We start from the raw sequence: 16,988 nt of genomic DNA, 5'->3' as shown, positions 1-16,988 counted from the left end.
GCAAGGGCTGGGTACAAAGGAGGTGACTGGAGAAGCAACCCTGGGCATCCGAGTGCTGAGGAAGGGCCATGTTTGTCAGCAGGGAGCAGGCTGGGCTGGCAGGCCTGGGTTACTGCATGGGGGAGCAGAAACAACCCATCCCACTTCATGTTCTTCTCCAGCAGGCAGCTGAGGGGCAGGACTGATGCCCCAGGCCTCCCGGCTGCTGCAGCCTCAGGAGCAGGAGCAGCAGCCCCGAGCAGGGAGCTGTCGTGGCTGCGCAGGAGAGCAGCCACTGTGAGAAGCCAAAGCCTGGCTCCCAGCTCCGCTCCTGCCAAGGGCCACCTTGGGTCACTGCAGCTCAGGCAGTGCCACGGGCAGGAGGTTTTACCCTCTGCCAACGCTGCTTTGTGGCAGGAGCAGCCCCCTGAGTCCTCTCCCTACTCTACATTTGCCGGTGGCAGACTGGGGAGGAGGAAGAGCCCAGGGTGAGGCTTCAGCACATTCCCACCTGGCAACAAGTGGGACATGGACAGGCCGAGCCCCATCAGGGCAGTTTTGTGCAGGTTAGGGGCTGGCACAGCAACTGACCTCTGATCCCATGCTGCAGAGCCAGGAACCAGGAGTAGCCACCAGGAATAAGCCACTGTTGGAGCAAGAGCCTGAGCCTCGGCTGTGTTTTCAGTGGTGTCTCTGGTGGGAGACTCCTGGGAGCTTGGTGAAAACTGGAAGTTTACCAACAATGGAAACACTACTGTGACTTCTTCACAGGCAGATCTGGAAATTCAGCCCAGCCACCACCTGCTTCCAGGCAGGGAAGCAGAGCACATGGCTCAGCCTTCAGTCCCCACACTGAATTTTGTACATCCAACACTGGACTTTTTAATTGTCTCTTAGGAAAGAAAAATAGTTCATCAGACCTTGGCTTCTCCCTGCACTGGCCCTTAAGGAAACAGAAATCTGCACTTTGTAGGGGGAGAAAAAAAGCCTGCCAGCAGCTCAGTGTGTGCGGAACCAACCACTTCTAGATGCAAAAGGTTCTTTGGTCAAAAAGCTGTCCCAGCAGTGCTGTGCAACAGGGCTAATTCCAGCAAGCGCTGTAGCCCATGATGCAGCCCTTGTTCCTCAGGCAGCCCGGGAGGAGGGTGGGGAGGGGGAAGAGAGCATCTTGTCCTCCGTATTTAACTGCTCCAAGGAACAAAACAGCCCAACATCATCATTTTATTCTCATTTTTCCCCCTTGTCCAGTGAAGGTGACCAAAATCTCCCACCCTGTTCCAAAACAAGAATGACCTCACTGGCCACCTTATCTAGTTCCAGAACACTTTCCTCTGCCTCTTCTCTCCCAGCTCCCGGGGACTTCCCTCGCTGCCGTCGGCCTGGCGCGGGTTATCTCCAGTTTTCCAGAGCCTTGGGTGGGGGGCAGGAAGGCAGCTTCTTCCCCCTCTTCCTTAACTGACATGAAGTCAGAGGCCTTTAACGCTGATGGCTTTGGCGAGACGGCTCCTGACAGAAAGCTGGTGTTGCTGCGGGTCCCAGCGCAGCCGAGGGAGCGGGTCGCAGCTTGGGTGCAGCCTGCACCCTTTTTAGAGAATGAAGTCACCCATGAACCAGGGATCCTGCTTTTCCTCTCCCTCCTCACAGCTGAGGCAGCCGCACCCTCCTCCCGGGTTCCTGATTTCATTCCTCCTGGTTGTCATGTCTGCTGCATTGCAGGGGCGGCTGACGCCCGGCTGGCAGGCAGCAGGTACAGGGGGGAAAATAGCATCTCTTTACATCCCCCATGAACAGCCTGAGCTTACCAAACCCACGTCAGGCTCTAAGGGATCACTTCTCTTTCTCTCACTGTTAACAGAGAGAATAAAAGCACCCACATTCAAACTCCCCCTGTCCTCTAAACCAACATGAGTCAGCATGGTTTTGGGCACAGAGAGCAGAGGGAGGGGAGCAGTGTAGCCCAACCACCACCAGCAGTAGCTTCCCCTCACCCCTCTGATCCAGCACTGATGGTTCGAGGATGGAGAACAGGAGGCAGCAGGTGTGTGGCTGCCCCATGCCCCAGACTGCCTGGGGGTTTGGGAACAGAGGAGGGCCTGGGGTGAGCCCAGCACCAGCTCTTCTTGCACGAGGTCAGAGATTGATCTGCTCCAGCAGCAATGGTGAGGGCAAGGAGTCCATCCTTGTCCTGAGAAGTGGCAGGGAAACAGCTACAGCATGAGGTACGGGGAAAAAACTCAGCCAATGCCAAGGCCCAAGTACTACTCTCCCCGGAGCTCCTCACAGAGGCTGCTGCTCCACTTTGCACCTGAAGTGGCAGTGGCTGCTGAGGGAACCAGGGCACAGTCCCGGCCTTCCCCACTGCTGAGGGAACCAGGGCACAATCCCGGCCTTCCCCACTGCTGAGGGAACCAGAGCACAATCCCGGCCTTCCCCACTGCTGAGGGAACCAGGGCACAGTCCCAGCCTTCCCCACTGCTGAGGGAACCAGAGCACAATCCCGGCCTTCCCCACTGCTGAGGGAACCAGGGCACAGTCCCAGCCTTCCCCACTGCTGAGGGAACCAGAGCACAATCCCGGCCTTCCCCACTGCTGAGGGAACCAGGGCACAGTCCCAGCCTTCCCCACTGCTGAGGGAACCAGGGCACAGTCCTGGCCTTCCCCACTGCTGCCCCTGGGGGGAAGAGAGGCTCACAGCACTGTGAGAGAGGAGATGGGGGTAGGGGCCACACTCAGCTCCCACACAGAAGCTGAGCACTTGCTGCTGGTCAATTGAAGAACATTCAGCCAGACACATTCCCAACTCCCCTTCCGCAGTGCCGACTCCCAAGATGCCAGAGGCTGCAGCACAGGAGGGCAAAGCACTGCCAGGGTTTGTCTTACAAGGGAAAAAGTCAGATGCAGTGGATGGCCAAGCTTCTGGCACAGCCCTGAGCCATGGCAAGTCAGCTTCCACCATGCTGGTCTCACATGCCATGCTGCAGGGCTCAGGCACAGGCCTGGAACCACTGAGAACCCATTTGTGCAAGCTGTACACACCTTCCAGACACCCAGAGCTGCTGTGGAGGCTCTGCTGCCCGCACAGCTGAGAGGAGGGAAAGGAAAAGCTGCACTTTGTGAATGTTCCAGCGGGAAGTTCTCCAAGTAACACAGGTTCGGGGTTGCTTTGTTAGTAGGAGGCTGGGTTGTCTCCAGGCAGCACACGGGGCAGCTCAACTACACCACAGGACCACGTTTCTGTCGCGTGTTTTACAGTTGTTTTTATTTTGGGGCAAAAGTTTTACAGAGAAGGTCTGGTAAGGCAGATCTAGAATGCACATTTTATTCAGGTAAAAAAAAAACCAACCCAACAGACAACATGGGTAAGGTAGACAAGGACTTCTCATGTTCTGGCTATACAATAATACTCCTCTCTTTCTCCACTGCCACACTACCATAAAGGATCTTTTCTAGTCTAAGGTTGTCCAGTTAAGTTGTCTGAAGATTCTTTTAAACAAGTTGACCTTTACCTATTTAAGAGTTTCTAGCTATTTAGAGTTTCTTCTCAGAAACATTCATATATTATACAGGATATACAGATTTTTGGAAACGAGACACTTGAACACACCCCACACACACCCCCCCCAGCCACCCGCACACACACACAGCCCCTCACACACACAACTGTAGCCGCAACACGATGGGAGCTGCATTGTAGTGATTACATTGCTCAGCCAGCTGGAGACTCTGTATGTACAATTCATTTTTATAGTGTTATTTACATCGATGGACTAAAAGCTCTCTCTCTCATCTAACAGGTAAAGGCTCTTGTGTTAATGTGCAGTTTCATAGCCCTGTGGAAAGAAAAAAGAAACCAAAACAAAACAACAAACCACAACAATTATATACACTTGTAAACAGCACAAGGCATGAGAATCTCCTCCTACCCCAAATGATCTCACAGGAAAGTGTATGTGCATTAATACTCCTCCTCGGCCTCGGCTCCCGGCCCTCGGGCTTTCTTGTGGATGGCGCGGTTAAAGCTGTGGCAGGCGGGAACCCAGTGATTGTCATGAAGCCCCAGCTTACAGCCCGGGATGCCCTTCTGGGACCGGTGACAGCACATCCAGTACCCAGGCCCGTAGGGTAAGGCTTGGCAGTAGGGCTTGGGGTGCCAGCGGCACAGCGAGACGTCCCCTTTGACGTACTTCTTCTTGCACTGCTTGCAGGGGTCTTCCCTGTAGCGGGGGTCGCGCACCCAGCGGGAGTCTGCTGGCCTGATGTTGTAGTACTCAATGATGAACTTGAAGTAGTAGCAAGTGCATTTGAGGGCAACCAGACTCCTCGTAGGAAGCAATCCAAAGATCTTCACGATGATGTGGTGAGGCAAGAAGGCCATGTACTGCTGAGGCTCCAAAAGCTGCTGGATTTTAAACCTGGTCTCCAGAAAGTCATGCGAGACCTGCCTTTTCAAGCAGGAAGCGTCAAGTACTTGCAAAGCCCCTTCCGCCAGCGGGACGGGAAGGGCGGATGGCTCTGTGGGGACGCCGCTTCTGACGCACGACCCGGAGGGTGCCAAAGCATCCTCACCCTCATTTTGGGCTGCTTCTGGCTTTTCCTGGGTACCCTCTCGCGGCGGCTGTTGCTCGCGAGCAGCAGCCTGGTCAGCCTGGAGGAAAAACAGCCTCCCTGGGAGAGGCTCCTCGCCCGAAGCAGAGTGAGAGAGCTTCTCCTTCCTGCATCCTTTCTCGGTCTTGGTGACTGATACACTGATGCACAAGGGCTCCTTCCTAGCGGGATGCAGGGTCTGCTTTGGGAAAACGACAGGCTCTTTCAACGTACAATCAACAGTCGCACCCTCGCTCCGCAGGGCATCCGGTGGCAACCTGGCAGCAGCCGAGGGCAGAGGTCTGGGAGGCTCGGCCTGCGTGTCGGCGCCGCTCCTGCCGGCGGTTATTGCCAACACCGCGTGAGCGAGCCCCGAGGCCACGTTGCCCACCCGAGTGCCCAGCCCAGAAGCAAAGGGCTGCCGCACCGAGGCAGCGCCGTCCCACAGCTCGCCGTCACCCACAGAACCGCGCCGCCCTCCGTACCCGACCTCCGCCACCCCCCTCTCCTCCTCTGAACCGCCCCCCAGAGCCAGGACCCCCGAGGAGCCCTTCCCCGCCTCTCCCTCGGGCTGGGGGCCGCCGGCCAGCAGCACCCTGCCCACGTTCCTGCGGAAGCTGTTGTTGCGGGAGAGGCTGCCGGGCTCGCGCTCGCCCTGCCGCCGCAGGCACTCCGACTCCAGCCTGGCCACCATGTCCAGCACGCGCAGGGGCTCTCCCTGCTGCTGCTCGGCCGGCGCCTCGCACGGCCCGGTGGAGGGGAAGGGCTCGGAGGCGGGGAGCCCGGCTTTGGGCTGAGCGCTCAGCCGCGTGGTAGCGGCGGGAGCGCAGGTTTTGGCGCAGTCCACCAGCAGAGCGCTGGCCCGCTGCTCCAGGAAGGCCACCATCTCTATGACCGAGAGGGCCCGGCCCGGGAACGCGCCGTCCCCGCCGTCGTTGGCGTAGTGCACGGAGCAGTGCTCGATGCCGCAGGCGAAGGGCTCGGCTGGGGTGCACCTGCCGCCCGCCTCCCTCATCCTTTCCAGCTGGATTTTGGCTTTTTTAAGATCTACCGATTTTTTCCTGCGTTTGGCCGTTCTCCCGTCGATGTCCCACGTGCTTTTGACCTTCATGGAGCCCAGGCGGCCGCCGCTGCCGCACTGCTGCGCTGCAAAGAACGCGATCTTCTCCTTGGTGTTGCCAGGCTTCACCACGGCCCACACGTCCAGCGGCCCTTCCCCTTCCTCTCCCTGATGGATCGTGGCAGACAGCGCGTTCTTCTTGTCCCTGGCGCTCAGACCGTCCGCGGGACCTTTCCCGTTCATATTGCACATCGTATTTGGATAAATAATCCCCAGAAGCTTTTGAGATGGAGCCGCGAGGGAGGGTTTTGGGAAAGCGCTCAGCTTGGTGCAGTCGGTTGTGTGCTTCTCGTCTCGTGCTGCTCTCGGATGGCTCGCGGGTGGGCCTCTCGCCGAATCCTGGCTTATTTCGGGGGATCGCTCTTTCTTCTGTAACTTGAGATATGGCTTTAAGTGCATACCAGAAACCCTAGGGGGAAAAACACAACAAGAGAAAGGGAAGAAGTTAGAGGTGCAAGATAGGTCTGCCTAGAATTAGAGAAGGTGGCCCAGTGCAGGCACCAGCACGTCTCCTGCTCCCCTTCAAGCCACCCACACTTCCAAAGGAACCACCTGGGAAAGGCAGCAACCAGACCGCAGAGTCCACCCTTGGAGAACTTCTTGCAAGAGGATTATGATCTTAAGGGCAGCAGAGAGCTTCCCATTAGAGAACCCTGTTTCCAGGGAGATGCGAGGAGAAAACACAACATTGAAGTTCCACGCGTTGTGCAGACGTGGCAGGGGGCTCATTCTAGAGTTAGAGCCATGCTTGTGCCTGTTCCTTTCTTCATCCAAGGGTTTACCTTGACATTAGCCATGAGACAGACAGGTACCCTTTGCAGTAGATAAAGCACAGATAAACTGAGGAGGGAAGTTAGTGAGTGTAATCAGAGATCCCATCAGATACCCAGTCCCCCACTATCACCCCAGATGAAACCCACCCCTCAGTGTACCAGTACTGTCAGATTTGGTGCATGTTCCCATAAGGGTCCTTATTGCTCTCCATCAGGCGCCCCCCCTTCCCCCCCCAAAGCGACAGAAGCATCACGCACAGCCCAAGAGAGGCACCGTCAAGGACGTGGTTTGATGGGTAAGGATTTAAGAGCTGTGAAGGAGACACTTGGATGCTGCTGACATTACAGCAGCAGCACGGCTCCTGTGACAGTCCCACACACAAGGCACTCGCCTCCTTCTCTCTGTTCCACCTTTGCAATAATCTTCAACTCAAAGCTCAGAAACAGAGGAGCCCGGGGCACTGCCACACAAGAGGCAATTATCAGGAGGCTTTGGGCTCTTCTCCCAGGAGGATCACATAAGCGTGTTACAGAACTAACTATAGATTCAGTTTCCATGGCAATCTTTGGCTTGTTACATGAAAAGGCCTCCTTCCTGAAGCGGGGATAATCCACGCTGGGTAGATGAAGAACAGCAGTTCCATGTCATGTTTACCAGGAGCCCACATGGACACACACACTGAACGTTTCCCTCAACAGCCACCACCAAAACAGTTGCTGTGGTACTGCATTTCTAATCTAAAATCAGCTTTTAATTAAAAACCTTGAGCCACGATGTCTATAAAGCCAGGAGGATTTACAGCCGCTTGCACACGAGACCTTTGTGTGGCCGAGGCAGCCAGAGGCCAGCTGGGCCCCAGCCAGCGACGGACAAATGGAGAGCTGAGCTTGTCACCAAGGGCAAGTGCAGAGTCCTGCACCTGGGGAGGAACAACCCCATCACCAGGACAGGCTGGGGATCAACCTGCTGCAGAGCAGCTCCAGGAGAGCGGGATCTGAGAGTGCTGGTGGGCAACAAATAAATGTGACCCAGCAATGTGCCCTCATGGGCAAGAAGGCCAATGGCAGCCTGGGGGGCATCAAGAAGAGTGTGGTCAACAGGTCAAGGGAAGTTTTCCTTCCCCTCTGCCCTGGTGAGTCCCTGCTGAGGGGGCTGGAACATTACTGTGAGAAGGAAAGCCTGTGAGATCTGGGGCTGCTCGGCCTGGAGAAGAGAAGGCTGAGGGGGGACCTCACCAATACTTAAAAGTACTTAAAGGGTGGGTGTCAAGAAGATGGGGCAACACTTCTTTCTGTAGTGCCCAGTGCCAGGACAAGGGGTAATGGGCACAAGGTGGAACATAGGAAGTGCCACATAGAGAGAAAAACTTGTTTGGTGTTGAGGTGAGGGAGCCCTGGCCCAGGCTGCCCAGGGAGGGTGTGGAGGCTCCTTCGCAGGAGGTTTACAAACCCACCTGGACACTTTCCTGTGCCCCCTGATGGAGGGGAACCTGCTTTAGCAGGGGATTGGGCTGGATGAGCTATGGAGATCCCTTCCCACCCTCACCATGCTGGGATTCTGTGAAGCACCTGAGCCAGTGTGAGGCAGATGCTCCACTTCCATACATAAGGGCAACAACCCAGTCAGGCCCCTCCTGCACCACTGCTCCCTCCTCAGGTTTTGTTCCTCCTCTTGGCCCCAGTGATAAGTAGTGAGGGGATGGGTGCCAAGTGCTAGTAGAGAGGTTTTGTTGGGGGTATATCACAAGACAGGGTTTAGTTCCACCCTTCTACCAATGTGCACAAAACCCAGGGAACCTCTTTGGCCCTGGGCAGCACTTTGAAGGCCAGGAGGCAAGCTGTGGAAAGGATGCTGTTATGTTCCCTCCCCTCCTGACTTTATAGAGGGTTACCACCTCGCTCCTGCCACCAGTGCCAAAACCACTTGCAGTTCCCCCACAGACTGTGGGGTAAGAGCTCCCATTCCCACAGATCCACCTCCCAAGTCCCTGGGTTCATTCTCTCCCTGCACCTTCAGCCAGCCAATTCCAGCTCTTCTTGGAACTGGGTCACCTCCCAATTTAGTCTCCTCTGAAACAGCACCCAAGCTATTTTGTTTGCCTTCTCAGTTGGGTGCTGAAAACTAAAATAATCTGACAAAAACAGAACTTCACGGTGACAAAACAGATTAATAAAAGGGGAAATCAAGCTGCTGCAGTTTGCTTCAGCCCCATTTTCTATAGAGTCTGCCTCAACACAGTGGCATTTTACACTCAGCAGGGTCAGGCCACTATGTAGCCCAGCTCAGAGGAGCTGCAGGTGAAACACTGCAGCAAGCTGCAGCAACAATGTCTGCAGCTCTCCCTTCCCCATCCTGGGGGCACATTTTGGAGCCCTGCTTTTGAGAGAGAAAAGCTCCAATGGCTGCCTGCCACCATATCCTGGGGAGAAGAGGTGAACACCATCAAATGCACTTCCTAATCTCAGCTAGGGGCAGATCACATTTTGTTCAGGGGATTTGGTGCCAGGGTGTTTGAAAGATGAGCTGCATGTGGGGTTTTTTAAAAGGCTTTCTTCAGGCAGCTTTCAGTAACCCAGCAGGACAATGGGTTCTCCACCCTTCATTAAGAGAAGCTGCAAAAGAAGGTGAGAACAGGTACTGTATGAATGGAAACAGTACCAAACTGGTTACCTCACCAGGCTCAGAGGACATGTTTAGCCAGCAAAGTTGGCTCAGCTGCTCCAAGCTTTTTGGAGAAAGACAAAGGGCAGAGCTATGCCTCACCTAGTACAGGTTTCTTCTCTAAGGCTGTATTTCCTCCTCCGTTTCAGTTAGTCCCTGGCTCAGGCAACACCACCACTGAAGGTTGAAAAGTTATAATTTACATAACAAAATGAGGCCTTAGTCAGAAGCTTTACTGCCAGAATCACTGCCTCGTTTGAATTCGACCTTCACTGCACTGTTTCAATGGATCCAGACTTCAAGAAAACCTTCACTTCATAACTTGAGACAGCTATGAAGAGCACTGCTACCTCCACTTGACCACCTCCAATCCACAGCCACCTGCCTTCCACATTTTTGGGCAGAGAACCTCCATTTCAAAATGGGCCTCACCTGAAAGTGTCAGGGAAGAAAAAAAAAGACACAGATTTTGCTGTGAATATTAAGAACAAACTTTTTAGGCAAACACAGCTCTTTGCCTGCACGTCAGCAGCACACTTCATCCCTAGCTCCTAGAATGAGGACAAGGCTTCCCAGCAGAAATTGCTTTGAAGATGAAACAGAGCCCAGTCCCCACCCCCACACTACCCTTAATTTCTGCAACATCTCAGTGCTGGCAAGCAGAGGATTCAGGCAGCTGCAGGTAAGTTTTCAAGTATATTAAACGACCAAAAATAGCTGTTAAAAAGGTGAAGTCACTAACAATTCCCTCTGATACTTAATTCCATCATAACTCTGTTCGGTTTCCTCCACCCTTTAAGTTACCAAGCTTTCTAATTTTATCTTTAGAGGCTCTTCAGAAGCTCATGGAGTAGAGCAGGAAAGGTTTTCAATCCCTAAACCTGCACTTTTGAATTGCTGATAAGAGAGAACTCTGCCAGGCATGACGAGCACAGAAACAGCTACCAGTGCTACCTTTATACTGTTATTCCATCCTGGAGCTGATGAAACAAAAGAGAGAGTTTTTTCTATTTCTAATCAGCTGTGTCTGAAAAACAGGACACAACACTTCTGGAATGACACTGCTGCTTTCACAAGTCAAGACTGCAGTGGCAACAAGCTGTAGCTACATCAGTCACTACATGGGATTGATACAGAAATTGTGCCTTTATACAGGTACAGACACACCTGGACCCTCCTCTCCCTGCCGAAGGAAAGACCCACCAACCACTGTGCCAAGCTGGCCAGAAACTTTCTTCATCCTTTTGTATTCATCTGTCTTCTAAATCACAGCAGCCTAAAAAACACAATTGCTCCGGTGGAAACTCTGGAATTTAAAGGAAAAACTAGTAAAAAAGGCCCAATTTTCACAAGTCCCTTGTAAGGCCCACGGAAAACCCTGTCACCCCTCACTGCACTGGGTCAGGGACTCTCACCATGCTCTGTGAAGCCAAAAGATCTCCTCTGGCCAGCAACAACAAAGTGTGATCTGCTCAAACTGCATATTCACAGCATCATTTAGGTTGGAAAAGGCCTTTAAGATCACAGAGTCCAATACCTGAGAGTCTTCACACTGTGAGATTTCTGGGCAAAGCACTGGAAGGCTTTTTGTGAAGGCAACAATTTCAAATCAAACCCCCAAAGCTTCCTGTGGATTTCTTTTTGTAAACACCCCCTCCAGCTGACAGAAATGCCTAGTGTGGCTGATTGTACACTCAGTGCCAACTACAACTCTGAAAAAACCCTCAGGACATACCAACACAAGGCAGAGGCCAAGAAAAAAGAAGAAACCCAACAACAATAAAAACCCACAGCAAGCATAACCTCTGGCAAGGCATTTCTCTTCCCTGGCATCCTGTTTTGCTGTCTATAGGGCTTAGTTCCTCTGCAAAAAGACACTGACAATTATGAAGGACTGAGTGCAAGTTAAACCACGGTCAACCACTTGTTATTTCTGGAAGAACTTGGTGGGTCCTCTGGGTTCCATCTCCAAGACCATTTTCCATCCCCTTTGCACTGCTGGGGCAAGGCAAAGCAGACAGGGAGCTACTTCAAAGGCATTCCACAGATTCTGCCGGAGAGGTCCTGGATGAGCAGCTGGGCTGGAAGACAGTTCTGCTCCTCACTGGAGCTTGTTCTGGCACGTGGCAAGAGTCCAAGCTCGGAGAAAGGCGGGTTGGGAAGCCCCCTTCTCTCCAGACCAGGGGCGGGTTTGACTTCAGCAGCCACAGAAGCATCACATTTCTACAACATCCACTCCCCTCACAGCAGGAACTTCATATTAAAGCAACTGCTCCCGACCCACCTCCCAGTGCCTGCAAAAATGCCTCTTGCATCCACTGGAGAGCAAGGGAGGATTATCATGGGCTTTGAAGGCAACCAGAAGATAACTAGAAAGTTACTTTGAGCAGACAGATTGGGGAGGAAGTGAAAGACACCAAACACATGGGGAAGAGCTGGCCCAGAAGAGCTGAGGAGCTAAAGGCAAAGTAGGCCCCTAACTCTTAACTCTGCATCCCCTGCCACTGGTTCATCCATGTCAGGTGCTCAGATAACCTGGCTCTGGGGGACGTGGCACCCGAATGTCTGGACAGAAGAAGAGCTAGAAGATCCATCATGCATAAAATGCAACCACCTTCATCAAGCAGAGGTTTCAGGTGACAGATTGAACTTTTCCCCAAGAGAGTTGTCAGCCCCTGTGCCACGCTGCCCAGGGAGATGGTGGAGTCCCCATCCCTGAAGATACTGCAAAGATATATAGCTGAGGTGCTGAGGGCCATGGGTTAGTGGTGGGCTTGGCAGTATCAGGGGAGGGGTTGGACTCCATGAGCTTATGGGGTTTTCCAACCAAACCAGTTCTATGATTCTATGACCCAAGCCCAACACGCAGAGTACTCAGGTTTGAGGGCTCACATCTACTAAGTTTTAGACACATTTTAAAGTGTATGAACACACACACACATCTTTCAGCATGAAGCTCAGGAAGCCTCACCTACTTTCCAAATTCTACACAGAAGTGCCGTTGCTTTTCCAGCCTTTGCTATGAGAGCACTTACTGTGAAACGAGTGGAAGCAATTCTCTGTTGAGGCTGAGAAAGCTCAAACCCATGCTCCCTGTCTCCCAACCATGCTACAGATGACATGCAGAAGACAAAGCAAAAGAGAACAAAATAAGCAGAAAGATTTGGTTTTCAAGGTTATAAGCTGCTCCAGAACCACATAGCTCAAAGACGATGGAATAGCACACATCCCTGTGGTGGAAGAGGCTGGGACAAGAAGAAATCACAGAAAGACAGTAGGAAAATAAAAGTAGTGGTTTTATAGGGCTTCTGCTTAAAGCTACCCAGAGCAGCACAAGGAAGTGAGATGTTTCCTTTATTTAACATTTTTCTAATTTACTAACTGCAAGGGGACCAAGACCTTTCTTGATATCATGGCTCAAGTTACTTCAAACAGATAACGAACCAACACAAAGTGATTTAGTCTTCATTTTCAGGCCAGACATAATGAGAACACAGGAAAGGTTGTAGAAATTAACCTCAGACCACACTATCATTAAGAGACTCAGAGTCCAAAGGGAAGAATGAATTTGAAGGCAAGTCATCAGGTTGCTCTTTTGAAACTCAAGATCGAAAGGAACTGATTCATGAAGTCAGAGGATTCACTGCAGACAGTGCAACCCCAGTAAGCATCCTCCAAGAGTCAAAAGGTGTTTCCATTACCAAGAACACATCCTAAACAAGAACAAACTCCCACTGAATATAGGTTTCAAGTCACCAGGTCACATCTCTAGGAAACTTAAGAGTCAGGGAATAAACATGAGGAGTGGCGTTAAGTCACTGTAAAGGTATTTAAAAACAAAGAGATAGTAAAAGGTTCTTCAGTTTGAGAAAGGACAGGGAGATAAACAGGGCTGCAAAAGCAAGGTCAAGGCAGAGATTAAGAGTACTGTAGAAACAGTACAAAATACCCAATTTGACTTTACATCAGTTTTGAAGAGGAGTGGTAAGGGTGGTCACAAGGGTGAAAGCCCAGGCGTTAATCTGAACAAGAACATTGGCAGATGGATGGTTAAAAAGCTTCATGAAAATTGTGAGGAGTGGCTCGCCTCAGTTGTAGAATCCAAAATAAATAGGCTCAGAAACTGCAGCCAAGGAGCAAGATTTATAAACCTCCTGAACGGCAGCAATACGAGTTAATAAAACGTGTGGCACATCGGAGGTGGTACTGCAGGGGAGAAAGAAAGGAGCGAGATCACAGCCTCTCCAGGCCTGACTTCAACAGAAAGGTGCTTCGTAAGCAAAGAGGATTAAGGTGATACAGAGAAAAAGGGGATAGAGGGAATGGTTCAATATGACAGACTAACCCAAAGGTTCTCAGAAAAGGGATCTTTTTAGATGAATGTGCTCCATCTTCCTCCCAGGGACTTCAGAAGGCAAAAGGAGATTTACTGGTTAAGACAGCTTGGCAGAGGAATGGGCACACAAAGGAGCTGGCTTAGCAGCAGACAGCCCCAGGTGATGCTGAGTAAGAAAACACCAGCCTGGAAACCAAAGACATGCCTCAAGAATCAGCCTCGGAAACATCTGATCTTGTTAGGAATGACCTCTGCACAAATACTAGAGGTGCAGCCACAGAAAAGAGAGTCTTGAAATACAGAGGGTGATGCACCAGCAAGCTCCACACCAAGAGGTTTTGGAGGGAACTAAGAAAGGTGCACTGGCCACCATAGACATGAAACAGAAGCAAGTGGGGATGATGCTGTGGTATTTTCAAGGCAGCACTGAAAAGCTGAGCACAGAATATACTTCCACATGACTCACGGGAGACTTGGCCACACTGAGAACAACAGCAACATCTGTTATTCAAGAAGCTAGTAGGTAACAAACACTTGGGTCACGTAGCAGAACAAAACCACCGGTGAGGTAAACAACCACATCTTACAGAAAACAGCAACAGGGGGAAACCACTACAAAGAAGAACTGGTCCTTACACAAAAGAAAAACCAAAAAGACCATAAGCTCAAATGAGTATGTAAGCTGCAGGAATGTTCTGTCTGGGAATCAAAAGAAGGTTCCTAATCACACATCTACATCTGTCATCTTCAGTAATGGCTTCATCTACAGAAAGAGAGAAGAAAAGATGCAATTGTTTTGAGGAAGGACTAAATTTACAGAAGGGGATTATGAGATAGTGCTTGTGAAGCAAGGAGCTGGGCGACCCAGGAAGTCTTTTCCAACACTAAATTACCAGGAGACTAACACAGCAAGTATATGCTGTCTACACAACCACAAAGAACAAAGGCTCAAGTTGGCTTTAAACCCACACAGCTTTTAGAAACCAGAAAGCTGGCTCTCTTCCTCCAGATTAAGGAAGTTTAAGAGTCTTGGTTTCAAAGGGGAAAAAAATAAGAGAAAATATATGTTGGGTTGGGTTTTTTGTAAGTAGCTTGAACTCCAAACTGGCATGTTCTTGCATTTGCATAAGGACAAGTTGTTCTGAACGGTGTGCCTATAACGAGCCACAGTGAGAGGCGTTCACTTAATTGTCGCATAAGCACAAGTGTTTGAAATCAACCGTGCATTTCTTCTTAATGGGAGAGACAGGAGAGTGAGCAACACAAAATCTGAGCTTCAACTAATCTAATTACTTACCCCATAGTAAGACAAACCACAGCAATGATTCCCAGCATTTCCACTTACTTTAAGCTGACTGCATGTTTTAAAGCTGACTATGACATGCCATTCTCCAATTAAGTTTTACTTCAAAGCCCTGTTCCCAAATCATTTTACAGCTGCTGCTAAAAATCCCAAAGATTTCTCCAAGTGCAGTACCAGCTGTAGTGAATCTGTAGTTTTCATTATCAAATAAAAATGTCACAGAACATTTCTGCCCTGAAGCAGTTACAACAATTCACTTAACACTACCCCAAAGGAAGAATGGAGGCCAAACATTTGAATGACACACAAGACAAAGGGGAAAATAAGGAGAAGGCTAAATGGGTGCTAAATACTTTATTAGAGGTCTGTTCATACCGTTTGACTTGATGGAAGGTGGAGGATGTGGAATTCAGTGGTTCCCTGTGGAGGCCAGCTCTGCAGGAACTCTTCATGGTAACTACCTCTCCAGCTAAGGCACCGTCACAGCCAGTCCATCCTGGTTACACACAAGGCTCCCCCATCACCTTTCCTTGCCCCACGCAGAGCTTTGCCCTGTCTCTGCCACCTGGAAACTGAACAAACAAGATCATGTGTGATTTCAGGAGCAACTGAAGCACAGACAAGGACAAAGACTCTTCCCCAAGAGAGAAAATAAATACACACACACATATATAAGATTATATATACATATAAATAAATGTAAAATAACCTCATGCCATTGTTGCAGCTCAAGTTTCTGAACACCACTGAACACAAATTCATGTCCCCCCACAAAAGCCAGTCTGCACAGACAATGCTTCTTCACCTTATATAGGGCTGCAGCACTACCTTGGCACTTCCCAGGGAACACGCTGTCTTCTGAGCTCCATACAAACAGGACGCACAGGATCTTTTCTGCTTGTTAGCACTGCATCAAGCTTTGGAGGGAAATGGCTGCTAGCAGGGAGATTTGACGCTGCCAGGAGTTACGTTAGCCTTCTAATCAAAGTTACGCGGCCCGCTTCAGACAGGACAAAAAACATGCCACCGTGTAGCCTCCCAGCCTTGTGAGAGCTGCCCCTTCTTTGCATCACACACAGATAAGACAGCATGTTTCACCAAAACAAAACTGCTCTGCAGGATCTGTCATTCGCCCAGGGTTGCTACGCCTTGTCCTTGGAGCTGATACTATTAACGTACTTTGAGGTGAAAGAACAAAAACCTTCAAATTGGAACATAAAAGGGAAGAGTGACACAGCAAAAGAGCCCTGGAAAAACTCAAATACTCAAGCCTGAGCTGCCAGCAGATTGTTTTAAAGTTTGTTTCCTCTCTAGAGGACAATACACAATGATGCTGTAATAAAGGAATGCCATTTGAAGATGCTAACTATAGAGCTGTGTCCCCAGGGGATTTGAGATTTAGTGCAGCAGGTTGTTCTCTCCTTTTCAGCAGCTTTGCCCAGTGCTCCTACCACTGCCCTATTCCTACTGCAGCATTCCCACAGTGCAGCCTGGCAGAGGCAGTTGCTGGCAGCTGAGCTCTTGCAGAGATGGAGCCTCTCACATCACGCCTTTCACAACACCTACTAGAGATAAAAACTCCCACGCAGAACAGCACCTACCTATGCACGGCTCAGGAAGGAGTGTTTGCCCACTGTGGTTTACAACCCAACTCCTGGCCTGGAAAGCCCACTAAGTAGCCAGACTCTCCAAGAAAGTGATGAAGGGTGACTTTCTTAGGCAGGGAAAACAGAAGCTGGTTTAGATGCAGCTGACTTGATGGCTGCTACACAAATTGCACAGTTCCTCTAGTGATGGTGAAGGAGAGGTTAAGCCTTTGCCTTACACGTGAGTAAGTGGGAGCCTAAAATAATATATAAGATATTATATAAACAGATTCCAGGCTTCACGAAGAAAACACTGCTGAGCTCTACACAGAAACACTGTGGATGGAGATGATGGGGCATGGCAGTGGCAGGTGGGAGGATGAGAGCATGCCCTCTGCTCTGTGAATGCAGAAAGATGAGGAGTCAGGCTGCTGTAGTTAACAGCGGCGGAAATTGAAGCTTTGCAGTTAAGCACCGTTTTCATTAGACTACCCGGAGCCTTTAACAAGGACCTACCTGCAAGAGCGAAACCTAGGCACAAAAATCAGCCATTTCTGATGTTTTGTGTGCTGTAAAATACATATTCACAAACAGTAATTCACAGAGGAAAAAAGCATATGCCTAGTGTTCTTTGAAAGCTGAAAG

General features: G+C 50.7%; 1 protein-coding gene across 5 annotated transcripts in view; it reads right to left on the bottom strand.

The window, feature by feature from the left end:
- Window positions 1-3,222: 3,222 nt before the first annotated feature.
- Window positions 3,223-16,988, bottom strand: part of FBXO34 (F-box protein 34) — a 39,819-nt gene continuing 26,053 nt past the window's right edge. For 4 of the 5 annotated variants that reach the window (XM_061998759.1, XM_061998758.1, XM_061998760.1 and 1 more), the window contains 2 exons: window positions 15,133-15,329; window positions 3,223-6,092 (listed from right to left, as the gene is read on the bottom strand). In XM_061998759.1, coding sequence (XP_061854743.1) covers window positions 3,935-6,092; window positions 15,133-15,209 — 2,235 coding nt within the window. In that variant the 5' untranslated portion in view covers window positions 15,210-15,329 and the 3' untranslated portion in view covers window positions 3,223-3,934. Of the gene's footprint in view, window positions 6,093-15,132; window positions 15,330-15,562; window positions 15,631-16,988 lie in introns of those variants that run through there. The other variant, XM_061998763.1, reaches the window with a different exon arrangement.

This window comes from Colius striatus, chromosome 6 (genome assembly GCF_028858725.1).
Source record: "Colius striatus isolate bColStr4 chromosome 6, bColStr4.1.hap1, whole genome shotgun sequence".
NCBI lineage: Eukaryota > Metazoa > Chordata > Aves > Coliiformes > Coliidae > Colius > Colius striatus.
This window is presented reverse-complemented; position numbering and strand designations above follow the sequence as displayed.